This window comes from Micropterus dolomieu, linkage group LG03, assembly GCF_021292245.1.
Source record: "Micropterus dolomieu isolate WLL.071019.BEF.003 ecotype Adirondacks linkage group LG03, ASM2129224v1, whole genome shotgun sequence".
In the NCBI taxonomy this organism is placed as follows: Eukaryota; Metazoa; Chordata; class Actinopteri; order Centrarchiformes; family Centrarchidae; genus Micropterus; species Micropterus dolomieu.
In genome coordinates, this window is record NC_060152.1 from 7,971,632 (window position 1) to 7,995,397 (window position 23,766).

General features: G+C 39.9%; 2 protein-coding genes across 6 annotated transcripts; both read left to right on the forward strand.

The window, feature by feature from the left end:
* Window positions 1-7,604: 7,604 nt before the first annotated feature.
* Window positions 7,605-11,285, forward strand: rpz5 (rapunzel 5). 3 transcript variants are annotated; one of them, XM_046046072.1, is made up of 2 exons: window positions 7,605-7,921; window positions 9,474-11,285. In XM_046046072.1, the coding sequence occupies exon 2, from the start codon at window positions 9,541-9,543 to the stop codon at window positions 10,720-10,722; it is 1,182 nt and encodes a 393-aa protein (XP_045902028.1). In that variant the 5' UTR covers window positions 7,605-7,921; window positions 9,474-9,540; the 3' UTR covers window positions 10,723-11,285. The 3 variants fall into 3 exon arrangements, with proteins under 3 accessions (XP_045902028.1, XP_045902030.1, XP_045902029.1); XM_046046074.1 differs by lacking the exon at window positions 7,605-7,921 and adding an exon at window positions 8,227-8,443; XM_046046073.1 differs by lacking the exon at window positions 7,605-7,921 and adding an exon at window positions 8,547-8,680.
* A 1,057-nt stretch (window positions 11,286-12,342) lies between these two features.
* On the forward strand, window positions 12,343-19,237 carry rpz4 (rapunzel 4). 3 transcript variants are annotated; one of them, XM_046045832.1, is made up of 3 exons: window positions 12,343-12,414; window positions 15,886-15,953; window positions 16,133-19,237. In XM_046045832.1, the coding sequence occupies exon 3, from the start codon at window positions 16,159-16,161 to the stop codon at window positions 17,332-17,334; it is 1,176 nt and encodes a 391-aa protein (XP_045901788.1). In that variant the 5' UTR covers window positions 12,343-12,414; window positions 15,886-15,953; window positions 16,133-16,158; the 3' UTR covers window positions 17,335-19,237. The 3 variants fall into 3 exon arrangements, with proteins under 3 accessions (XP_045901788.1, XP_045901787.1, XP_045901789.1); XM_046045831.1 differs by having other exon boundaries at window positions 12,344-12,414; window positions 15,886-15,949; XM_046045833.1 differs by lacking the exon at window positions 15,886-15,953 and having other exon boundaries at window positions 12,395-12,414.
* The last annotated feature ends 4,529 nt before the right edge of the window (window positions 19,238-23,766 follow it).

The following is a 23,766-nucleotide window of genomic DNA, read 5'->3' on the forward strand; positions in this document are numbered from 1 at the left end:
GTGTAAATCATCCAAAAATGGCCATAAAATTCAAAATGGCCGACTTCCTGTTGACTTTAGGCTATGGGTTCTTGAGGCTTTTTTGTGCGTCTTGACATGATACATGTCCCCAGAAAATTTCGTAGATGTAGGTTGAACGTGAACGAGGGGCTAATTTTTTCCAATTTTCTAGGTGGCGCTAGCGAGTCATTTTGCAACGCCCATGTGCGAAACTTGTAGAATACGAAATTTTTCACCGGTTCTGACATGTTTGCAAATTTTGGTGAGTTTTCGAGTATGTTTAGGCCATGTCATTTGGGCCTACTTTGCAGAAAAAAAAAAAAAAAAAAAAAAAAAAAAAAAAAAAATATAATCCGAGCAAATTCAATAGGGACCTCACACGGTCGTGCTCGGGCCCTAATTATATAATATACACCTTGTAATGTTATGATGGATTTGAACTTTACAGATGCAGGTAAATTGAAAACATTACATATTTCTGCAGTTTTACCTGCCGTATATATCTAAAGAGGGTCTTTATGTGCCTGAATGCATCTGGAATGTCTGGGGAATCCATCTGTCAGTAAAGCTTTTAAGTGAAAATCCACTGGGTGGTAAACACGTGTCTTCCATCTGCAGTGCCTCAAAATTTCCCTCATGTTTTCCAACATTTCCTTTTCTCCTCTGATGCCATCACAGTCTGTCTTCCCTCTTTCAGGCCCCATGTTGTCTCACTCAAACCCCCAGTGCTGTTGTAGTCTAACCCCCCTACACACACACACACACACACACACACACACACACACACACACAGTCAGATTCCTCTCTCCTTTGTTTGCAGCAGGTCGTCGGCTCCGTTAGCACTAAAGAATCTCAGAAAAGTGAATCTGTGTTCTGTTTCTCCCTCTCTCCGTCTTTCCACTAACCCATCTGTCTTTTCTCATTTATAGTCTACAGCTCTTACCTGTCTCCTCTCATTCTGTTAAGCTTTATTTAGCAGAACAGCTAAAAGCCTCCCAAAAGCCTAACAACAATGTTCTGCAAAAGAAACAAAAATTCTAAGATATTGGAATGACCAGGAATTAAGTAAATTCAGATTGCAGACTGTCAGTGAGTTTGAGAATTCCTTGGATTTTGCTGCTGGTTTCAATCTGGTAACTGAAAGCAGGAATGATTTTATATTTTAAAAGAAATGCTGCCAATCATTAGGTGAAAAAAAATCCCCTTTCTTAAATCAGTAACTGCCACTAGTAAATAAGTGAGTGTTGTTGCTCAACACTAATGGGGGAGGTGAAGTTGCGGATAATGATCCCAAGGGAGTGGGAGGTAAACGAATAAAAGCGTGAGAAAGAGGAAATGAAAGAGAGGAGAACCAGGAAATGCCACGTCACAGAGAGTCCTTCACTGGGTTAATCCCTCACAATCTGCATCAAATCCTCATGGGAACATCAGCAAATACAGAGGATCAGATGCGGGAGTGAACACAATACTGAAATTCAGTGCACCTCTTCACCTTCACCTCTTCTTTTCTGTATATATATTCTGTATTATACATATAAAATCCTCAATTAGAAAAATATCATTCACCATTTCTCAATGCTGATCATCACCTTCTTTCCTTCATATTTTCTTATCAGTATTTCTTGCATTATTTGACTTTGGTCCTCAGTAACAGTTTAAACGGAGCTAATGTTTGTTAAGCAGATCTGCCAGCAGATGTGCTACAGTGAATTTATTGTTGAAAATAAATTTGAACACAACCCAAAGGAAGGTTACATTTCACTATGATGCTCAAAGTAGCAGGTTAACTGCACACTTACTGAAGTGGGGTATTGACTCTGGATGAAAATACATATGATTTAAGTTTTATTCCTGTACTTCATTGTAACATCTTGTTGCCATTACCCAATATACAGTAGATAGATACCTTTGCCTGATTGTAATGCCTGATTTCACCTGTGATGAAATGTATTTATTCTGTTCAGAGTCAGGCCTGATACCTGAGGTGGATGTAAGAAGAAAGGGAAGTTAGTTAGAGGGTTAGTGATTCACTACTTTGCTTTTGCTTGTAACAAATATCTTCTTGAATTTGAATAATATTTAGATGCCTGAATAGTAAATCACAAAGTCTGAAAATAAACATGGTTTTTAGCAGCAGAAAATAGTTTCTTTCTTGTAAGTGATCCAGTCACAACCCCTTGGATTCATCTTGCAATCTCATGTGACCCCAGGTTGGGAACCGCCAAGATAAAGCAGGGATTTAGTTTTGAAAGACCAAGTCCTGTATCAGACATTTTTTTTCATTTGAATTTTTGTGTAGGAGTCCACTTTGTAACTAACACAGTAGTGTGGTTTCCTAAAGAAGAAACTGTATAATTTTAGGAGGATGGGGGAGGACGAAGTGTAACCTCAACATTCAGGGAAGTTCTGGGAGTTTCCCCCTCAAGCTAAAGTACAAATAGTCCCCTAGGCTTATTTGTCTGTCCACAAAAGCATTAGTGAATTACAGTTGTAATTGCTATATTGATCTGTTCTGTGAAACATCTTCTATCCCCTGCACCAGATTCTCCTAGCAGTATTTACATGCAGCAGTACATGTGACACTTTTCCCCAAAAGATTCATTAATGTGTTTTCTTGTGACTACCTATCATTACTGTGTAGGATTTCTGCAGTCAGTGCAGTCACATGCTCTGTCTCTGTGAATAACCAGAGCCGCTTCCTCTACATAAAGGGCAAAATGGAAGCATGTCACTACTATAACCTTTACTGTGGAAATAAACTGACCTAAAATAATATATCATGAAGTTTAGTAATATAATTAGAGAATCTTGGATTACTATAACTTCTGTAATAACAGTCTGACATTAAATTAGTACACACAGGCCTTTTTTGGAGGCTTTCGGTAAATCAAGAGTATATGATTAAACAAAATGTCTGCCAGCAAGAGTAATTGGATTTGCAATTTACTTGGAGCTTCAAGGTGGTTTGACTCACTTGTGTAAATGCAAAGATGGACTCAGGGGTGAATTTGCCTGCAATCAATAAGTCGCCTTCTCCCAGACAGTGAACCTTTATCTGTTTCCTCAGATCTAACTGAAGTTTGCATTGATTTGAGGAAGTGACAGATTGGCTTGTATCAAGGCTGTCTCTCAGCCTTTCGCTGCTGGAGTCATTGTTGCGCATACTGAGCAATCGTGCGTGACTCAGACTGGTCAAAGTTCAGTTGTATTATGTATCATGAGCAAACTGCTCAATAAAAAGAGGATTAGGAAGAGGTAAGTTACAAAGCGTTGGTCCATGATACTGTAAATTTAACAATTACTGAGAATCAGCTATTGTGCGTAACACTATTGATATCTTTTTGGGAGGGGGGGTAACTTAATAATAATAATGTGAGGGTGGTGGTGATGGCGCAGTGGATAAGACACATGCCTTTGGTGTGAGACCCATGTTCGAATCCACTCCGAGACACCCATGTGTCCCTGAGCAAGACACTTAACCCCTAGTTGCTTCAGAGGCGACCTCTGACATATATAGCAATAATAAGTCGCTTTGGATGAAAGCGTCAGCTAAATGTATGTAATGAATTTCTTTTCCCTTAAAAGTGCCTCCTTGATCATTTTCAAGCCACATTGAGGTAAAAAAAAATAACCCACATGCACTTCCTACAAACAAACAAAAAAGCAGACAAACCATGTTGAAATTTGTTGTCATTTAAATAAGCACTTTCAACACAGTGCTCATGTTACAGTACATGATAAGAAGTGAACAATCAGCAAAAAGGAGCTGATAGCAGTTCTGTCATTTAATTTATTTTCCATGAAACCAACCTTGAAATAAACTAAGGAAGCAGATTGCCTCTCCCTTGACTTTTTTGGACCAAGTGAAACTTTAGTCTGTCACCGAACTCCATGTTCTCTGTGACCTGGAAACATCTGGAGAGGGAAGGGGGAAGGCCAGGGTTACTCAGAATCAGTTGTGTTACTTCATCACAAAAAATCCCCGAAGGACAAATTCAGACACAAAGAAGAATTGCCGAAATTTCAGTCTCAGTATGAAAAGTATGTGTGCCATCCAGGGCTGTCCCCGACCAAGGATTTACATTGTCGAATCAGAATCGTCAAGTCCTGCCTAATGACTAATTTGTTTTTGTGGGCTTTTTGTTGACCCTTTTCTCTCTCTCTCTCTTTCTCGCCTGCTCTTCACCGGTCTTGTGCAGAGTTTAGCGTGCATGCCGAGCTGCCAACAACTGCATGCACGTCACGGGTCTATTTCTAGTAGCAGCTGTTTAAAAACTACATAATATTTTTTGTGCAGTTCATCAACTTTGAAAAATTATCTGAAAGTCCCGCGAGGTGCGGACAACTCGGCACAATACCGGTGAAGCTGGGGCTCCGTCTCTTCAGCAGGTGTTCCTCTTCTTTCACCACATACATACGCCTACACATGCGCACTGAAACCCAGGGTTAGGGAAACAATTTTGGATTTATTCACACACTTTAAAAACATTTATTGAAAGCTCTGTTGTTTTTACATGTTTATTTACAGCATTAAACGTTGGAATGTGTATTGTAATAGGCTGTTTATTAACTTTTGGGGAGAAAACTGGTAATTCTATCTAAGATCAGACGTTGAGCACCCCCATATCGCCAAATTGGCATGATCCTTGTTTCGCTGCGAAGCTTCTACTGTGAGATTGTCGAATCAGGCTCCGCCCATCGAAGCATCGAATCTTCAACTATTCGGGGTCAGCCCTAGCCATCCACACTAGCGGTGTGGCTCTACAGAGACGGCAGTGTTAGCTGGACGACCACTTTGGACTTTACATTTTTCTCAACAACTACTGGATTTATTTGTAGTATTGTACAGACATTCATGGCTACCATGTGATTCATATTAATGACTTTAACGATCCTCTGGCTTTTCATCTATCACCAATGGCACAGCAGCATACATTTTCTGGATAATGTATCCAGATCAGAATCAGCCTGACCACCCACAAATGCAGTCAGGCTGATTTGAGGACATTCCAGTCCACATGTGTTCTACAAGCATTTACATCTTCCATTAAAAAATTTGTACCATCTCCAATGTGATGTGAGCATTTGACATGGTATGTAATGTTCACCATCAACTCTTCCATTGTGGCAGCAATGCAACAGTGAAATATTTACAACTTTAAAAGCAGATGGAAGCCACATTTACATGTTCATCAGAACATCTCTGTTCTATTTACACGAAGCACGTTTGAACCCGTCCCTTCCTGCTATTCAAATCGATGCAAGATGTTTATAAATGATAATCTGGGAATGGACCAACCTTCTGTCTGCTGTGTGGGGCCTCTGGCAATATCCCACAGTCAGGCACCCATTACGTCAGTAAAATATTTTCATTTTTACAGCTCAACTGCAGGACCTGTCAAACCGGTTCACATTAATTTTCCCATGGAAGTCGGATAAATCCAGCATGACGGTTACTAAATCCCATCTTTCCCACTTACAACTTTCTATTTGTGAAGCATATCCATACACTGATGTAATAGTGAGGAGTGGATGTATAAATCACGAGAGAAAACGTCTGTAAGAATGTATTACCTGCTGTAATAACCAAAATGCTTCACTAATTAGGTTGTCCAGTGTGTGCAATAAATTGCCACTGTATCCATGTCTTGTATTCCAGGCTTAGAATCTTTATCTTCTCTGTGTTCTGTCTTTTGTCATATTTATGCTCTCTCTTTTCTTAGTATCCTACATACAAATGTTCAAATATCCTCTTATGTAGAAGTGTTTTTTTGTCTCACAATTAGTGCTATTGACATCAGTCCTTTCCAGAAAATGATGTGTGTATTCTGCCATGGGATGAGCCACTGGGCATTTTTCCTGTGAGCTGAAGAGACATCTTGTGGTGAGGAGGAAACACTAGTCATTGGCCAAGGTCAAAAAGATAAAACGTGGTCAATAGCTTCCTCGGACAAGGAAGCAATTTAACATTTCATCTTTCAGACACAAACAACAAAGAAGGCACAATATCTGTTACTGGATTTTGTTTTTAAAATAATTGCCATTAGACGAAACAGTCATGAACTTCACATAAAATGACGTAAATGTCTAAAAAAAAGTCTTTTTTTAAAGAATATATGGTTATGATGCAGTTGCACTTGAGATAATTATTTGACTGACTGGATGAATCTTGTGGCTTTTTACTTTCTTGTGTTGTTCATTTAATGAATAAATGTTGCACTTGGATCCACAACATCTTATTATCGTACAATTTGTGCATATATTTATATGATACTGAAAAAAATGTGCAAGCACTATTGTAATAAATTGGTGCATCAAAAAGTGGACATAATACTCTCAAGCATCTGGATTACACCAAGATGAGATCCCCTTTAGTTCTGCTTGTCTAACATTCTGCCTGTCTAACATGCTGAGTGGATGCATGCTGAGTAAAGCCAGACAAAACAGCTACACGCACACAAAGCTTTCTGCCCTTTCTTTCCTCAGCTGGCTATCATTATCTCAAATATTTCACCCATGTTTCCACCTGACGAGTGTGAAACCACAAACAACAAAGGCAGAACTTTTCTACAAGTTCAACACTTTCTATTGATGCAGGAGCCAGAGCCCTTTTTAATAGGACGTGCTTTTTGTTCAGTTACAAACTCCAAATGTGAGGGCATAGTATGTGTGTGGGAGCGTGTGTTCTGCAGATTTTCTTTGCCAACATGAAAGACATTCAGATCTATAGAAAGATTTGCCTGGAAAACAAACACGAAGCACCCATACAGAGCCAGTGAGGTCCTCCAGCTGAGTGGCGTCACATGCAGGCCTCTACAGTGTGTGTTTACCATCAGCCTGTACCACCCATCACGCCACATACTGTTGAGTCCCTGCGAAAGTTGATGTCCACTTTCTGATGGTTACAAGATAGTCAAGTGTGAGATCTGACAGTGGGACGACACAGGAACAAAGCAGTGGCGGACATACTCGCCTAACCCTCCTCCTCTACCCGGCTGACCAGCATCAATTTGCTGCAGACATCCTTCCCTCCTCTTCCTGTCCCCGCCTCTTTATGATAAGGACCGTAGTTGACAGTTACATCAGGAGGCGTGTGTCACAGCCTCATTTATAAAGCACAAAGGCCATGAGTGAGCTGTGACTGTCATGGTGTATACTCAGAAACACAGACTCTCTTTCACTGGGCGGCACTGTGACGGGGCAAATGTCACCCCTCATTGATATGCTTGAATCCAGTAGCCAATAGCTTTCCATCACTAATTATCAGATTCAGAGTGAAGTAGGTCAACATTTACTAAATCCTCTCAGAAGGCTTTTCTAAAAAAGAATTATTCAGGAAACAGCCAACATCTTATAAATAATGTCTCATTTTGTTATTGAGGCTTAAACTCGCTATGAATCGAAACTTGTTGCATACAGAAGGAACTAAATTCGTCTCTCGAGTGTGCATAGTCTCACAGAAGTCTGAGGAACCAATGCAGTGACCATGGCAACCTTATTCGAGCCACAACAAGAAGGGTTTTGTCCTGATGGGTCACTTTGCTGAACCCTACTACACAAACATGCAAGCACACACACACACACACACACACACGGAGAGAGAATCCAGTCTGTTTTAAACTTTTCCCAGGGTGCATGGTGTCCCTGCATGGGGAGTGTTTACAGGACGTTATCTATGTCAGTGCCGGCCCCTCATCCCTCTGAGTGGGTTTCTGAGGAATGTTGGAACAGGATGGAGGAGTTCCAAAGGGGGAGTGACGATAGAGAGACAGACAGACACCGGGAGAGAAAGAGAGAGAGAGGGAGAGGGAGAGAGGGAGAGAGAGAGTCTATATATACATCCCAAGGAGGCTGGTGCTCACAGGCACAGCTGGACTGCTGGATAACTGGACTGTAGCCCACTGGATATTTAGCTAGAAAGGTGAGTTCTTCTTCTTCTGCTCTAATTTTTGCATCTCCATCATCTCCTTTACCACTTTACCATCATTGGTAGTTTTCTATAAGATGTAAACCTGAGGGGGGGAGGGGGGGGGGGGGTATTTATTATTTAAATGATCAATTGTTCAATTTTTCTCACAATTCCTAAAGCTGGCCTTGATTAGAAGCTTTGAGGAAGTGAGATTTTTTTTAAATCCTCAATTTCCTTAAAAGTTATAGTTTTTTTTCTCCAGAAAAACCCCAAATTCAAATGAAATGCCAGGGCTAGAGATGAGTCTTTGGGGGATGTGGTCTTGTTAAGGACTTTCGTATGTGGTCTCTTTAAAAGCTCTGTAGTTCTGTAGCAAAGCATGTCAAGAGGAGAGCAGTGTTTGATCAAGTGCTGTGTAGGACTCGCCTTTTTTTCCCTTCACAAAATTACATTTTACTTTTTGTGTTAAAAGAAGACAAACTTTTTGGGGGGTGTTTACAAAGGAAGATATTTTCTAGCACAAACCAAGACTCAGTAAGTATTTTCTTTCACTTTTATTCTTTTACTTTCTTAGAATGGAATTAATTCTGTTATGTAAATCAAATTTTGAATGGTGCACTTTTGTTATTTTCATCAGCTGGTTCACACAGCAATGTGGAAAAATTGTAAACGCACTGATGGCATGTGTCTATATAAAGTGAATCTAATTAGTGCGGTGATAGAAAAGGCTGTAAAATGACACCACTGATCTCATCTCTGCAGCAGTTATTGGTGAGGCTATGTTCTGTGGTTACATATGAACTTGTAAATGTCTCTTTTTTCATACCAAACCTTCAAAAACATGATAATTGTATTTGATTGGTTCTGATTACACAAGGGCTGTAATGATGAGGGAAGTGTGATTTCATTATTGAACAAGTGCAGTGGTGAGGATTTTCTTCTTTCAAACCAGGGTGTGCCCTTTTCTGAACGGATATGGGCTCCAGGGAACGACAAAGTAGTTAGGTCATCTCTTTTGCGTATTTTACACTGAAAACCGTACTATCGTTACTTGTAAATCCCCATCTTTTCCCATGTTGTGAACATCTGTGTTTGCTTTGGGTCTTGGCTATTGTTAAAGCAGTAAAAATGACATCCCAAAAGGCCAATACTGCAACGTTGCACAATACTTCACGTCATAATTCATGAGTACACACACCATGTTTGATATTTGTTCTGAATTTCCATCCATGTGTGCCTCATTTATGTACTTCCATGAGCCTGTTTGATAAGTGTCAATGCCACCAAGGCTTAAAAAAAAAGAGTCCCTGTCATTAACTTAGGCTCTAAGGGCGCGGCATGAAACTGGATGCCTACATGTGCTGACATGACCTGCTGTTTGCTTTACTGTAGGGTTTTGCTCATCAGGAAAATGTCCTGTGAGAAAAAAATTACTTAATGTCAGCTGATTACACTGGCTTTGCCAAATGTACCTGAAAAAAGAAAAAGGGCCCTGTTTTCTGAAATGTCATAAAATCCCAGTACAATGAACTTTACAAGGGTTTCATGTTTCTTCTTCTTTCAGGCACCAGCAAGGTCTCTGGTCGTGGAAAACAAATTAGAGTAATTAGTGTGAAATATATATTACAAAGATGAACAGTGTGGCAGATTGGCTCGTACAGAACAGGGACAAGATCGAGAAAGGTGTGGAGATCATGGGGCAAGCCTCTGAGGTACTAGCTGCCACTGTGGGCCAGCTTCACCCTGTCTTGGAGGCTGTGTTCGTGGCTTCAGCCGAGATACTCAGCAACCCGGAGGGCAAAGAGGCCCGCTACCTGACTCGGCAATTCGAACTGGTCAACCAGCAACTTGAGGGAATCCAAGATGAGATTGATAAAATTGCTCTGGAGCTACAGAAGACGTCCATGAACAAGCAGAACTTTGATCGAGAGGCGCAGATGCTCAGCCAGTATGAAAAGTTCCAGGACTTTGTCAACGCCAAGCCAAAGTTCAAAGAGAAGAAGATGGAGAAGTTCATCAGCCATTATGAGAACACTGATGGTGACTTGAACTTGGACGCCCTCTACAATGCTGTCACTGGGGAGAACACCTCAGGAGACCCTATGCTGGAAACTGTAGTCACCACAGAGCAGAGAAGCAGAAGGGCAGTAGAGGATTTCTGCGCACGGCTGAAGAAGCTCTTTGTGGTTGGGATTATTGCCGTCATGGGCCATGCCGCCCTCAAGGAAGGAGCGGTGGGGGAGGAGATGATGAAGAAGTGGCAGGGACGGATGGAGGATGTGGAGAAACGTATGAAAGCGGCTGTGGATGACTGTACAGAGAACTTTGCAGATCAAGCCAAGCTGGACATGGAGCACCTGCTTCAGGAGAATCCTGGCACTGTCAACCGCGACTTCACCAAATCCCTTCTGGATTCACTAATTAAGAAATACGACTGGGTGAACTGGTCCATCAGGGCCTTCAGCGACAGGGAGCGCATTTTCTTTTTCAACTGGCTGGCAGGAAAGAAGTACCATGGAAGTGGAGGGGCCAACTGGTTCGACATTTTGACCAACAACAAGATCAAAGTGGTGGTCTCTTTCTGTGTTAACCCCAAGCCCATCAACAAGAGTCAGATCCAAGAGCAGATTGAGAGCCAGAAGCTAAAGGGGAACATGATGGGAGTGGCTCTGTCTTTGAGTAAGAGCTTCCCCAACTGCCTGGTCCATGCTGTCAGCCATTACAAGGAGGTGGTGGAGATCAACAACTTCCATGAGGATTGTTACTACTATGGAAAACACAAAAGAGCCTACCTGTGTATCCATCCCGAGTAGGCTTACAGAAAAACATGAAGTCTAGCTGCATACAGGAAGAAATGAGCTACAGATAAATTCATGATTGTCTTTGCCAGAAACCTGGAAATATTTGCATTAAATATAGAAATGTATTCATAAATATTGTCAGTGTTGAAGCATAATCTGCTATGCTATGTTTCCGGTGATTCATTGTCTTACTTGTAATGATTTTTATTCTTTTACATATAGATCTTCCCTCTGTTGATCATACAGCAGCTTCAGGGTGTTAAAGAAATTTCCGAGCCATACATCTCAATGCCAGCTTTGACTTAGCCTTATGAAAATTATAATGATTCTGGGATAATATTAGGGTTGGGCGATATGATGATATTAATCTGTTAGCTGCCAGAGACTTTGCCATACTTTTATACCAAAGTACATGTCCTATTTAACCCTTTCAACATTGCTGGGTGTGTCAGACCATTGTGGGAAATGCTGTAAATCAATGAGCGGGACTACTTTATGCTGTTATTAGATGGGGTGCAGTAGCCAGATTTGTCAGTTTGGATTTACCTAAAATAAACAAATATATATGAGCAGTTCATTTTGGCCTTTCTACGCTCTCTAACTGCTGTTTCCAATGTCAAGAATGAACTTTCAAGATCAACATTAAATGGAAACATGCTTGTTCGCTCTCTTGCCGAAAGTTAGATTAGAAGATTGATCCAGGAGACAGTTACCTTAGCTTAGCATAAAAACTTGAAACAGAGAGATACAACTAGCCTGGCTCTGTCCAAAAGTAACAAAATGTGCCTACCAGTACCTCTACAGTTCATTAATTAACACCTTATATCCCGTTCAAGACATACAAGTGTAAAAACAACAATTTGTGTACTATTTCTTGGCTGGAAGCAGTGACTACCTGGCCTCTCAACATTTAATCCCCTGTATCATTGAAATGTTTTTACACTTTGGTTGTTGCAACAGAGCCAACTCAATCTGCTGATGAGGACAGCGTGATATGGTCAAAAGCTCTAGAACAAGCAAGTAATTGGACCTTGAGCTGAGATTGTTTTGCCATTTAGTTATTTTATCAAGTTTCTCAGTTGATCTACACAACATCTATATCACAAGACAAATTAATGACATATACTCTGGTTGAGGATTATTTTCATATCGTCCACTCCTAGATATAAATGCTTATAAAGAAAAATATATTCTAATATTTTTGCTGCTTTTGGTGCAAGCTATTGCTAAAATCCTTAGTCTACAATCACTTAATCAAGATACTTATGTATATTTTACTTTAATTTGTAATAAAAATATAAATGTTTTTGTCATTATTGTTACTGCATTATTTCAACGCACTTTTGAGGTAGCCTAAAACTTACAACAATTATTGAAAGCGTAATTAAGCATCATGTATAATATTCTAGTGACTGTATTTCTACTCAGAACAAATTCAAACAGTCTCCATCAATGGTAATACTGCTTTCATAAAACATGACATTGTTTATTAAATGGGTGGAGGTTGAGCTGTAATAATATCGCCACCACAGTAACAACCTATTATGCTCACAACTTTTTTCCCCCTCCACCACCCAAGTTTCTTTTTGTTTTTTTATTTCTGTATGACTGGGTGTGCCACTCCTCTGTAACATGAGAGCCACATGACCAATAGGAAGACAAACAGTCTGGAAGTTAGTGTACTTCTTCCGCAAACTTTAAAAGGTGAGTCCATTTCTGTTCAAAATACTTCATAGTGGACATTCATAGTGGACATGGGCACATGCCACATTAAGTCTAACTGCATGGTGGTTATGGACACTGTAATAGGAAGTGATCGAATCGACTTCATTCCAGTCTCTCGTTACATAATCGAGCTTCTATTTTTTTTAAACTTTTTGTCGCACCATGTTGCTGTTAAAATGTCAAATAGCCTACGCTTACAGATTTTGTTAACGCAGCCTCATTTAATAAAGTGAAGTGGGTCATTAGATGAATCTGCAAAATGCAATGCAGTTTAAACAAAAAGTGTCTACTTTTATGGGCGTTGGTTGCCAGCTTCGGTGCCACCGCTTCATTTATTCCAGGAAGTGTCAAACTTTTTACAGGCGTTTGTGTTGTGTTGTAACAAAAACCTAATCTGTGGCGTTAACCTGCGATGTTTGTTTAGCATGTCGGCTGTAAAATGATACAATTAGAGCCCTCGTACAGGGACTGATCAATAAATTTTCCATTAAGAGAACGCATTAACAGAGCGTTTAGTTTTTTCTCTCAGTGGCCAGTGGTCAGCTGTCAGAGCGAGGGGGTTGGTCGTCTTTGCGTTCAGAGGAAGCTCTAGGCCCATAACATAAATGAAACATGAACTATTTGAACTCTTTCAGAGTAATTCTGTGTGTTCTATTTGCCGTAGATGGCAGCATGCACGTGACTTGTTTCACTTCAGTTTATTTAGGGTCTGTACATTTCTTTACTTTTTTTTATTACCAGAGGTGCAAGAAGTACCCACAGTTAGAGTAAATGTAGCCTACTTTAGCTTCTTTCCACCACTTATTACTTTATACTGAATATTAGTGGAAATATTAGTGAAAACAAGACTTGTTATGCTTTTCTTTAGCCTGGCATTCATATCTCTGCAACTGTAGCTACACCTCCAGTTTTGAAAATATGATTTCTTGAAGCACTTTTATGTTTGAATTGTCTGTGAAGATGCACTCAGACTGCAGTTACATAACCCTTGGGAGCCTGAGAGAGATAGAGAACAGAAATGGAAAACAGGAATCACAATTTTAGCACAGTCAAATCAAATAAGATACATCCTGCTGGAATTTCCTGTTCTTTGTTGTTTTTATTCTCAAGTCTTACAAGGAAATTATGCAGATATTACATATTTTATATCAGGGTCATAGCAGATATAGAGCTTAATGGTGCTCATTTAAAGGTATAGATCGGCCGATTTGAAAAAACTTGTTTGCTTTCTTGCCGTGATTCACACCACTCTGATGTCTGTCCATTAAATATGAAGCTACAACCAGCAGCCTGTTAGCTTAGGTTATAGACTGGAAACGAGCAGAAACAGCTAGCCTGGCTCTGTCAAAAACAAAAAAACACCTACCAACAGCACCATTAAATCTTACTAATGATATCTAGTTTGTTTTATCTGTACAGAACCGGAGGGTAAAATGACAACTGTTCCGTGTTGCACATAACCCCCATAACCTCAACGAGCTTATAAAATTTATTTTTGTCAAATTCAACAAAAGAGCATGTTAATTAGTGAGTTGTATCCACTCTTTATGCTAAGCTGAGGTAAACAGCTCCTGGCTATAGCTTGATATTGGAATGGAAAGACAACACTTATCAACTCTCAGCAAAAAACAGTAAATAAGGGCATTTCCCAAAATATCGACCTATTTCTTTAATTTTGGAGACATCAGACAGACCTTTGTTCAGATCTGTAGATCCATGTTGCAATGCATTCACCATTGAGGACATCCTTCTTGTATTTGGATGCCTGCAGATGTGTCTGACCACTGCAGAGGTGTGTGGTGCATCAGGCTGAGAAATGGTTGCTATCTTCATCTTCTGCAATCCTCTGCAGTCTAGCTAGATAAACCCCACAGAGCAGACCTCAGCAGAGAGATGAACGAGCTGACAGATTAGTTTCCATTGTCTTGTTGCCGTGGTAACTTGCTGAGTTTCACTGCAAAACGCACCCTTGCCCAGCAAGTTTAACATCTTACACTTAATCACTTCCCACGCATGCTGCTCCAATATTGACTGGGCAGGGAGAAACAACACTGCTGCTTCTCCTTCAGCCACAGATTAAAAATTGAATGTGAGCAACTGTCTGAAGGCCAGAAACCTGGATTTAAACATGTGAAGACAGGTTCAGTATCTTGATCTGTCTCATAGACCATGAATTTGAGACAGTGTGTGTGAAGCCAGTGGATGACTATAACCAAAATTTGATTTCCACCCAAATTACACATGTCCAGTTTTTCAAAAGGACATGTCTGAACATGCCCAGGAAAAAAAGTCTGGGCTGCTCTTACAGTCAGCTTTTATGTTTCCCCGCCTTTGGGAAGAGATGTTTGTGTAAGATTAAGTTTCTCCGTGCAAAATGAAAGACAGCAAGTATTTCCTTTCATACCAATAATCATCTAAAATTACTGTATATTTGCTTCTAAACATTTGTATTATGTTAGGATGCAGCAATTATTTACAGAATAACAAGAGACAGTTTGAGAAAACAATCCTAACTCAAAGTCCACTTAATAGCCTTTCCCAGACCTTTTAACCATTTAACACCCATCTTCATCTGCAGATAGAGTTGGCTCAGTTGTTAGGAGAGTAATCTGTTGATGTGAGCTCAGAAGCATCGGGTGATCCAATGTTGGCTTAAAGTTAAATGTTTTTGACTATGCTTATTCGCTTCTTAAAGAGAGGTATATGAAAAGATTGATAATACACTCATGTCTGCCTGTTAAATATGAAGCCACAGCCAGTGGTCAGTTAGCTTAGCTTAGCATAAAGACTGGACACAGGGAAAACACCTAGTCTGACTCAGTCCAAAGGTAACAAAATCTGATGCATAAAAAACATTCATCATAATTTTTAAACTATGATTTTTGGTTTTATAGGTGCTGGTAGGCTGACTTTTGTATATTCTCATCTAACTCTGTGCAAAAACCAAATAAGTGTTTTTCCCAAAATGTCTCAACTATTCCTTTAAGCGTGAAAGTTCATTATTGACCTATACCTAGTATAGACAGATTGCCTGAGAGGGAGTTAGGAGAGATAGTGGCACTTATCATTTAATCCACATAATTTATCTTTTTCAGGACATTACTTGACCGTAACTTAATTTTTCTAGTTTGGTTTGAAGTCAGTCAGTTCTCCTCCATTTTGTCTTCCAACTAGTCATTCTGTACTAAGACAAATGGTGTATTGCTTGTTTAAGAACAGCTACTCCCCTTTGGCAATCTCGTAATACCCACAATGTAAACTTCAAAATTTAGGTGATCCCTAAAAACTGTTCATTTCAACAGTAAATACACAAATAAATACAAACAGTTCAACCAATTGCGGCCTTCTGTCACTGCTGAATTCTCTTTGCATTGTTGACTCATTGCTCACTGGGTGTGGCCAGCAGCTAGCACTGAAGCTCACTTGGCTGTTTCTGTCTTTCCTTATCAGTTTTTGCTGTGTTTTAAGAGGAGCCAGCGAGTAGGCCACAGTCCAACAGCACTGGTAAAGAACTGTAAGTAAGTTAAGAAAACTGTCTACTATCAGTAAAACTGTAAAACTTATTATTGTTCAGTTTTTGTAGTCTGTATTTTCACTTTGTTGTTCACTTTGTTAAAGGGATTTTTAAGCAAGTAAACGTTTAAAAATCAGGACCAATTTTGAGTATTTCTAACCATATAAATTTTTTTCTTGCTAGAATCAGACTGAGAGACATATGCAAAGATGGCAAACCAGCTCCAGCAGCTTGTAGCAGAGAAGAAGGATATGGTGGAGACTGTGATGGAATTGTTTGAACAGGGAGCTGAAGTGGTGGCCAGTATCGCCGGTGACCTCTTCCCCGTTTTCTCCATTGCTGCTCCAATTGTTAAACTGGCTCTGGACAATGTGGAAAGCAAAGAGGCGGTATTCATGAAGGAGCAGTTCCAGAAGGTCCGAGAGCGCCTGGAGGTGGTCTCAGAGGAGATTCAGCGGATCAACGATGAGATCAAGAAGAGCGGACTGGATGCTGTGTATTTCCCACTGGAAGAGAACATCACCAACCAGTTCAGGAAGTACATGGACATCCTTAATGCCAAGCCCAAGTTCAGGGAAGTCAAGAAGAAGCTTTTCCTGGAGCATTTTGCCAAGACCGGCGGTGACAAAAACATTAACACCCTCTACAACTCTGTGACCGGAGAAAACTTCTCTGAGGAATCTGTGCTTGAGATCACCCTGAACTACGAGGAGAAAAGTCGCCGGCCGATGGAGGACTTCTGTGCCAGGTTGAAGAATCTCTTCTGCATCGGGCTTATCGCGCTGTTGGGCCACGCCGCTCTGAAGGGATATGATGAGGAGGAGGCACTTCTGAAAGAGTGGGGTGAGAAGATGAAAGTTGTCCAGGATAAAATGAATGCTGTCATTGAAGACTGCATCGTCAGCTTCCCCAAACAGGCTGAGCTGGATTCCCGTCGACTGGTGAGAGACCAGTCGGACTTAACCAGCCAGCAGCTAGCTGATGCTATCATAGAGAAACTAAAGAAGAAATATGACTGGGTGGGCTGGTCAGTGCGTATATTCAAGTCTCCTTCAGGCCTGTTCGCCAACAAGAAGGATTACCACTGCTCGACAGGGAAGAGTCGCTTCCAGGTCCCTTCATCAGATGAGAAACTTAACGTCTGGGTGTCCTACAGCTCCTCGGCTGAGCCTGTAGATAAGAATCACATCGAGCAGCTGATCCAGAGTCAGAAGAAACCCACGGTGGTGGGCGTAGCAGAGCTCCTGTTTGAGAAGTTGCCCGGCGACTGCATTGTCCACACGATCAAAACCAGCAAAGACCTGGCCTGCTGCTGGAGCTTCACAGATGAGCTCCACTACTGGGAGGAGCACAAAAACTTCTACGTCTGCGTTCACTCGGCTTGAAGTTTTGGACACTAAAAAAACTCTCCAAAGTCAGTCATTCTATGTTTGTAGGCTACTTCATATTACACGGTTAATCACAGTCTACCGCTGCCTGTCTGCGTGGCCTTAGCACTGAAATATTATATGCCTTAATTTCACCTCTCTTGTAGTCTTTTTTAAAACTGAATTATTTTCTCTTTCTAAGAATGTTTACTGTTAGTTTCTTGCAGACGTGGGGGTGCATCAAAGTGAAGTCAAGTCAATTTTATTAATACAGCCCAACAAAAAAAAAATCACAAGTTTGAAAAAAGGGCCTTTAAAATCTGTGCAGCATACGACACCCTCTATCCTCAGATCCTCAATTCCAGTAAGGAGAAACTCAGGAAGAGAAAAATAGGAGGGATCCCTCTTCCAGGATGAACAGACACAACAGATGTCATGTGTGCAGACTTACACTAGAAAGAAAGTAACATAACTGCATTCTTAAAGAATAATGGCCTTTTTGATCCCATGCAGCTGTGATTTGCTTATTTCTCAGAACAGAAAGAAGAGCTTACTCCTTTTTTAGGCTGTATTTTATCTCAGTATCTCTTTTTGTTATGAAATTAGTAAACCGTTTATTGTAATAATCTACAACTTGAGGGTTGCAGAGAAATTCTGGTGTAAGATCTATATTTTCTTCTGATCTATATTTTCTACTGTCGCTATAAATTTCAGGGGGACGTGGTTGTTTTGTTTCAGTGGGACATGTTGGGAAAATTGTTGAGAGCTTAGAATCCGGCTGCAGACAGAGATTATGTTTTGCCGGTAGTGATAAGCGTTGACCTCGCCCTGTTGACGACATATATACCAAAGCCATGAGAGAGAAAATTTTCATTTGACAAAAATAGTAAACCTTGTTACTGCCTGCTGTGCAGCACAAAGACTTTTGTCTCTTGTGCAAAGAAAGCACAAGAGACAAGGCCTTATTTGCATAGTGAACTGGTACCCATGAAGCTTTATTTACACACCTCACCATCAACATGCCAAGGCTTAGTGACAGCAACACTTTGTTTACATACAGATGCCTAGCATAGATATTCTTGTGTTTCATCTTTACCTGTGTGGTTGTGTCACACAAACCAGACAGTTGTACCTGCTCAAAACTTTAGCATCAAAACTTTATACATTATGTTGTACTTTTACACAGGATTTACTTTTAAACAAGAATAAACAGTTAGTGGTATTTAGGACTACGTAAATTTAGGGTTTGGGATCTGTTTTTGACATTTTGATATAAATTTGTACAAACTGACAATGACATTGACACTACATTTTAATAGCTAAGTTGACTGTGCAGAAAGATTCTGTTTATAATCTTAGATGCCCCCCCACCTGTTCTAATCATTTGTGTTGTTGTTGTACGCCACTGTAATCTGTGTTTCTTTTTTTGTTTGTGTATGTGTTGTGTTTGTGTTATTAACTATTTGAAAATGTCATTATCTTACCAAAACTTTCCCCATATTTACTTTAAAATTAATGAAAGAAAGTGTTGCACTTTTGTTTTATTTTATATGTATTTCCAAACAGTATATTTGGGTTGTTAGTGTTCCAAATTCAAAATCTTGTTGGTAAATCAAAGCAATCAATGTAATAAATCTTCACTTTAAACTCGTACATCATCTGTGTATTTTTGTGAATGTTTTGCAGTTTGAGAGGTGAAATCAAGAAATAACCAAAACACCTGAAATGACCCCAACTGATTTAAAATACATTCAAAAACTACTAAATTGCAGTGTTATTTATTTATTATGTATTATATTATGAGTGGTCAAAAAAAGGTTGAATAAAAAGAAAGACTAGGACACCACTAAGCCCTTCCACATGATGAAGATGGGTGTCTTGCTGAATCATCCATGTTGCAATATTAAAAAGTCAAATTTGAGTGCTGTGCTAGTCTTAATTTTTTATTATTACTACATAAAGGATCCACCATCAAATCTTTGAGGTCTAATTGTAAGTTCAGTGCGTTTTGTCTAAATCTTTCTATGGTTAAAAGAAGAACATGTGACATGCGGGTGCAATTATTTGTGGTTACAGTATGACACCCGTCAAGGGTCACTTTCACAGATAAACAGCTGACATTTGTTTAGTTACCAGAAATCGACAGAAGAAATAAGTACTACATCAAATTCCGTCTACTGATGTTGCGTTGAGCAAGGTACCACCGAGTTAACACCGAACTCTTCTGTGAAGAAAACTTGGAAAAAAAAAGAGAAAAGGATAGTATGGTTAGCAAGTTTGGACACACCCATAGTGCTCTATAATTATGTGGTTGTGGCTTTTCTATCTTCGGCGTATAAAGACTCATGTCCCGGCAGTACATCACACTGGCAGGTCAAGTGTCCCAACCGAAATGAACAAGTGCAAAGGAAAACAAGTGGGTCAAAGATTGTTGTCTAGTTTTATTTTTCATTAGATTTAGATATAGATTTCTTGGATTGGACATAAAGAGAAGGAAAAGTCACCAAAGGCTGTGAATCAACATGGATGTATAAACGTTCAAATTGCAATATTTGTATTTTACTATGTTGACTTTCGTTTTGATCAAAGAAGGCAACATCTCCTACCTATATGGATATGTGATCACTCAAGCCTCTATAAAGGCCAACACAGTGAACTCAAGCTAAATGTGACCTTTGACCTTTCTCGGTAAAATAAAAAGTCAAATAAATCACATTTACAGTGAAAGAGGTATTTTTACAGTTCATCACAAACCATATAAAGAGATGTTAGTCTTCTTCATTGTTCCCAACCCGACCCAAGCCTGGTCGTCTGCATCCCCCAACAGCTCAAGAGATCGACATGTTGGGTCACAAGACAGACACATTATCTCTTCCAAGTCATCACATATGGATGCTTGGTCAAGACCCCTTGGTGTCACTTTTTAACGCACTGGTTACCCTTTAGCACCGCTGCTGGACGCTCTGGGCTCCGTGGTCAAAATAATAAATACGCAACGTCCAGTTAAACTTGAAACGCTCGCAGTTTGGATAGGTTTAGGCACTTGATCCACCCGTCCTCCATGACCATCTACCTACGTGGACTTTGTTGCACCTGACGCTGACCTGGCATATGCTTGTAGTGTTGAAAAATTACTCTAAAGGGGTACATACCCACATGTGGCAATTTGAGGGAGAGAATGGGTTGAGAGAAAAAACTAGTTAGGAAAGACAAAAAACAGGTTTATCTTGCCTTTTCTTTTTTCTTGTGAAATACTGGTTAGTTGTACTTTTTAAGGCCTCTAAATTATTTACTCTGAGGAGGTAAAACTCACTATTCGTTTAAAATGCTCACAGCTCATCGAGACATATAACTTCTGACAAACAGTCATGAGTTGATTTGCCTTGTTTATGAAGGTGTTAAGCCAAAAAGGCTAGGAACCTGTGGTCTAGTGCCATAGTCCTCTCTGTATCTGCATCCTCCCACAGGAGTTCATGTTCAAGGTCATTTAATTTTTTTATACAGCCTTTTATCACATACAAGTCTCAACAGACTCAAATTAGATTTTCTTTTAAAAAGAGAAAAGAGACCAGTACACAAAGAAAAGAAAAACTCGACTGGAATAACTAATAAATCCCTTAAAGAAATTCCCTGAAAGAAATGCAATAGATGCAGAAAAATCAAAATGAACAATCACATGGAATGACATGGAGTTAAAGCTAATACGGCAGGAGAACAGAAACCCAAAGGAGACGTGGGATTTTGGCCCATGCCAGCATAAAAAATGTAAGGCTCAGGAGGCAGAGCGGCCTTCTAGTAATGGGAAGGTTCCTAGTTCTAAGTTTCCTTAAACAAGACACTGAACCCCTAACCACTCTTGATGAGCAGACTTTGCCATCAGTGTATGATGATATGTGTGTAAATGTTGGCATGTGTTGTAAAGCACTTTGAGTGATCAAGCGCTATATAAATGCAGTTGATTTACCAAATTTGGCTTGCAGAGACAGACCTTGTTGTCTGGATACCTGTGTGCCAATGGAACAAGACTGAGGCAGAAGGAATTCAAAGTTTCCCTTTGCTTCCTAACGAAGCAAATCTCTCACAAGTGCTTTCCAAATTTCCACTGGCAAGTGACCCAGTTACATCAATGCTTACTGAGCTAAGACCCACACACTGCTTCATCTGCAACTTTGAGAAAAAAAGATTACAGAAAATGAGCCTGAAAATTATCAACACTGTCAAACATTGGCAAACATTTGCGATATGGGCAGACTTTTAAGAATATACGGGATATATTTCTAACCTGAGATTATCACCCTTTAGGTTGATAAATATGGCTACCCCGTTGGTAAACAGTTGTTTATTAGCACATCCAGCCGTTAAAGAGAAACATGAGTAATATGGAGTTGTGTTTGTATCCACATGATCAATGTAAGTCCATTATTCACTCTCTTTTAGCTCAGTTTTTGGTCACTACCACTCCTCAGGGAAAACATCTGTAGCTAATTTTTAGCTAATAAATGCCCCACTATGTTCACCAGCCTGTTGCTAACTGTGTCTGTCTGGTGTTTGGTGCTGAGCAGGTAATATTCTGTGGGTTTTGAGAGCTTATTCTCTGAAAACAGCTGCCCACTGACAGACATCCACACTATGAGAGCAGGGAGTGAACCAAAATGCCCATGATTTAACACCTTGGACCTTGCAGGAATGATAATAGAGTCAATGGGATCCATAAAGAGAACAATAGACAATATCAAGACCTTGACTATTTCAAAGTAAGCAAAAAATAACAAAGGCTATCGTAAAGACACACAGAAATGAGGAAAAAATGAGGAAAAAATGATGCAACTAATGAGCCAATTAGAACCCATACTCATCTAAATGTATGCTGCAAACAATGTGAATCTAAAGAAAACATCTATGTAGGAGTAAAGTTACAGAACAAAATATAGAATAGAACTAAAAGAGTCAAATATGTTCCAGTTTTTGCTGTGATCCTAGCTCTGTTCCCCTTCCGTACGCAAAGGCTACTACAGGCCGCTTTCTGCCTACACCCAGGTACGTTAAAGGGGTTGCTGACACAAAACATTTGAATAGGGGAAGTGATGCTTTTAATCAGACCAGAATTACTCTTCCATGAATATGATTTGGCCACACAGCCCTGCATTGAGCCCGGCCCATCAGGTGACCTCAGGAACGCAGAAAAACATCACGTGGCAACGAAAAGATTCGGCCGCCTTGCAGGAATACATTGTACTGCCACCCGTCACCTCAGTGTAACCCTCAACTCTTCCTTAATTCAGTCTCAATGGAAAGAGCAGTCATTTTGGTTAAAAAAGGTAGTCACATATTTTAATCAGATGGTGCAGGTCAGATGATGCGTGGGAGGGGCTAAGTTTATGAGATGCATCATCTGCTCAGCAGCTTCCTTTAAGATTAGGAAGATGTTGCATTTTTATCATGAGGAACTCAAAATAGTCTGTTAATGCTGAAGAAGATTTAAAAGAAAACCCAATGAAGTTAGTTACTCCCTTGTAGAGCCCATGTTGGAATCTTTGATCGTTCTTTGAAGGACTTCTTTGTGGGTCAGCTACTGTAGCCTACATCCAAACTTATACTTGATTATTTTAATTTTGACCAATAAATACTGTATGCTGGGAATTGTTTTGTGTGTTGTGTTTTATATTATGAAAGAGTTTCCAGTGGAAGAGAGATCAGCTGCCCATGTCAGAATTACACCTCAGAGAGTATTCCTAAAATAAAAAATAAAAAGCACACTTCCTTTGTTACCACAAACTGTGGTAGTTAGCTGTTGCATACTTTGTCTTTCCAGCTGTTGCATCAGTGTTGCTTGAAAGCGGAAAAGTGGAGCTTTTAGCTTTATTGGATAATGCTGCTCTTGAGTAGTAAAAATGTGGTAATCAACATTAAAAATGATTTGTCTGTCCTTCATTTAAATGCCCTGATATCTTACGCAAAACAAGTCATAAAGCTGATCCACAACTTGCTCGAACAAGCAATGACCTTGCTATGCACTACAAGGAACACATGGTGCCAATACTTTGTTTATATTTCCATACAGTTTTTAAGTTGGCTACACATAAAGCTGTTCTACAGTGCATCTTGGCATCTTTCAGCTCATTGTTTTGGTTTTTATTTAAAAATATGTCACTGCTGTCTACAGTTTGCTGCACTGCCACTATGTGGCCAAAAAGTAATCATTCACTGAGACACCACGGGGTCTTGACCATTACTGAGTTTCAGTCTGAATTTTGAAAAAAGAAAAAAAAAAAAACTCTTAAACCACAAACTTTTTGACTTCTATTCTATGTTCTCAAACACCATGTTTTCACTCTGCACCTCTGATCCTCTGTCCTCCCTCTTCACATACCAGTGTCTGGGCAAGACCTAACAAGCTTATGTGGCATTGCCATTGGACTAGGTGTCAAAGAAAATACTCTACTTTAGAGG

What these genes read in the sequence shown, in the direction of transcription:
- rpz5 (XM_046046072.1), top strand. Translation starts at nt 9,541, where the DNA reads ATGAACAGTGTGGCAGATTGGCTCGTACAGAACAGGGACAAGATCGAG.
- rpz4 (XM_046045832.1), top strand. Translation starts at nt 16,159, where the DNA reads ATGGCAAACCAGCTCCAGCAGCTTGTAGCAGAGAAGAAGGATATGGTG.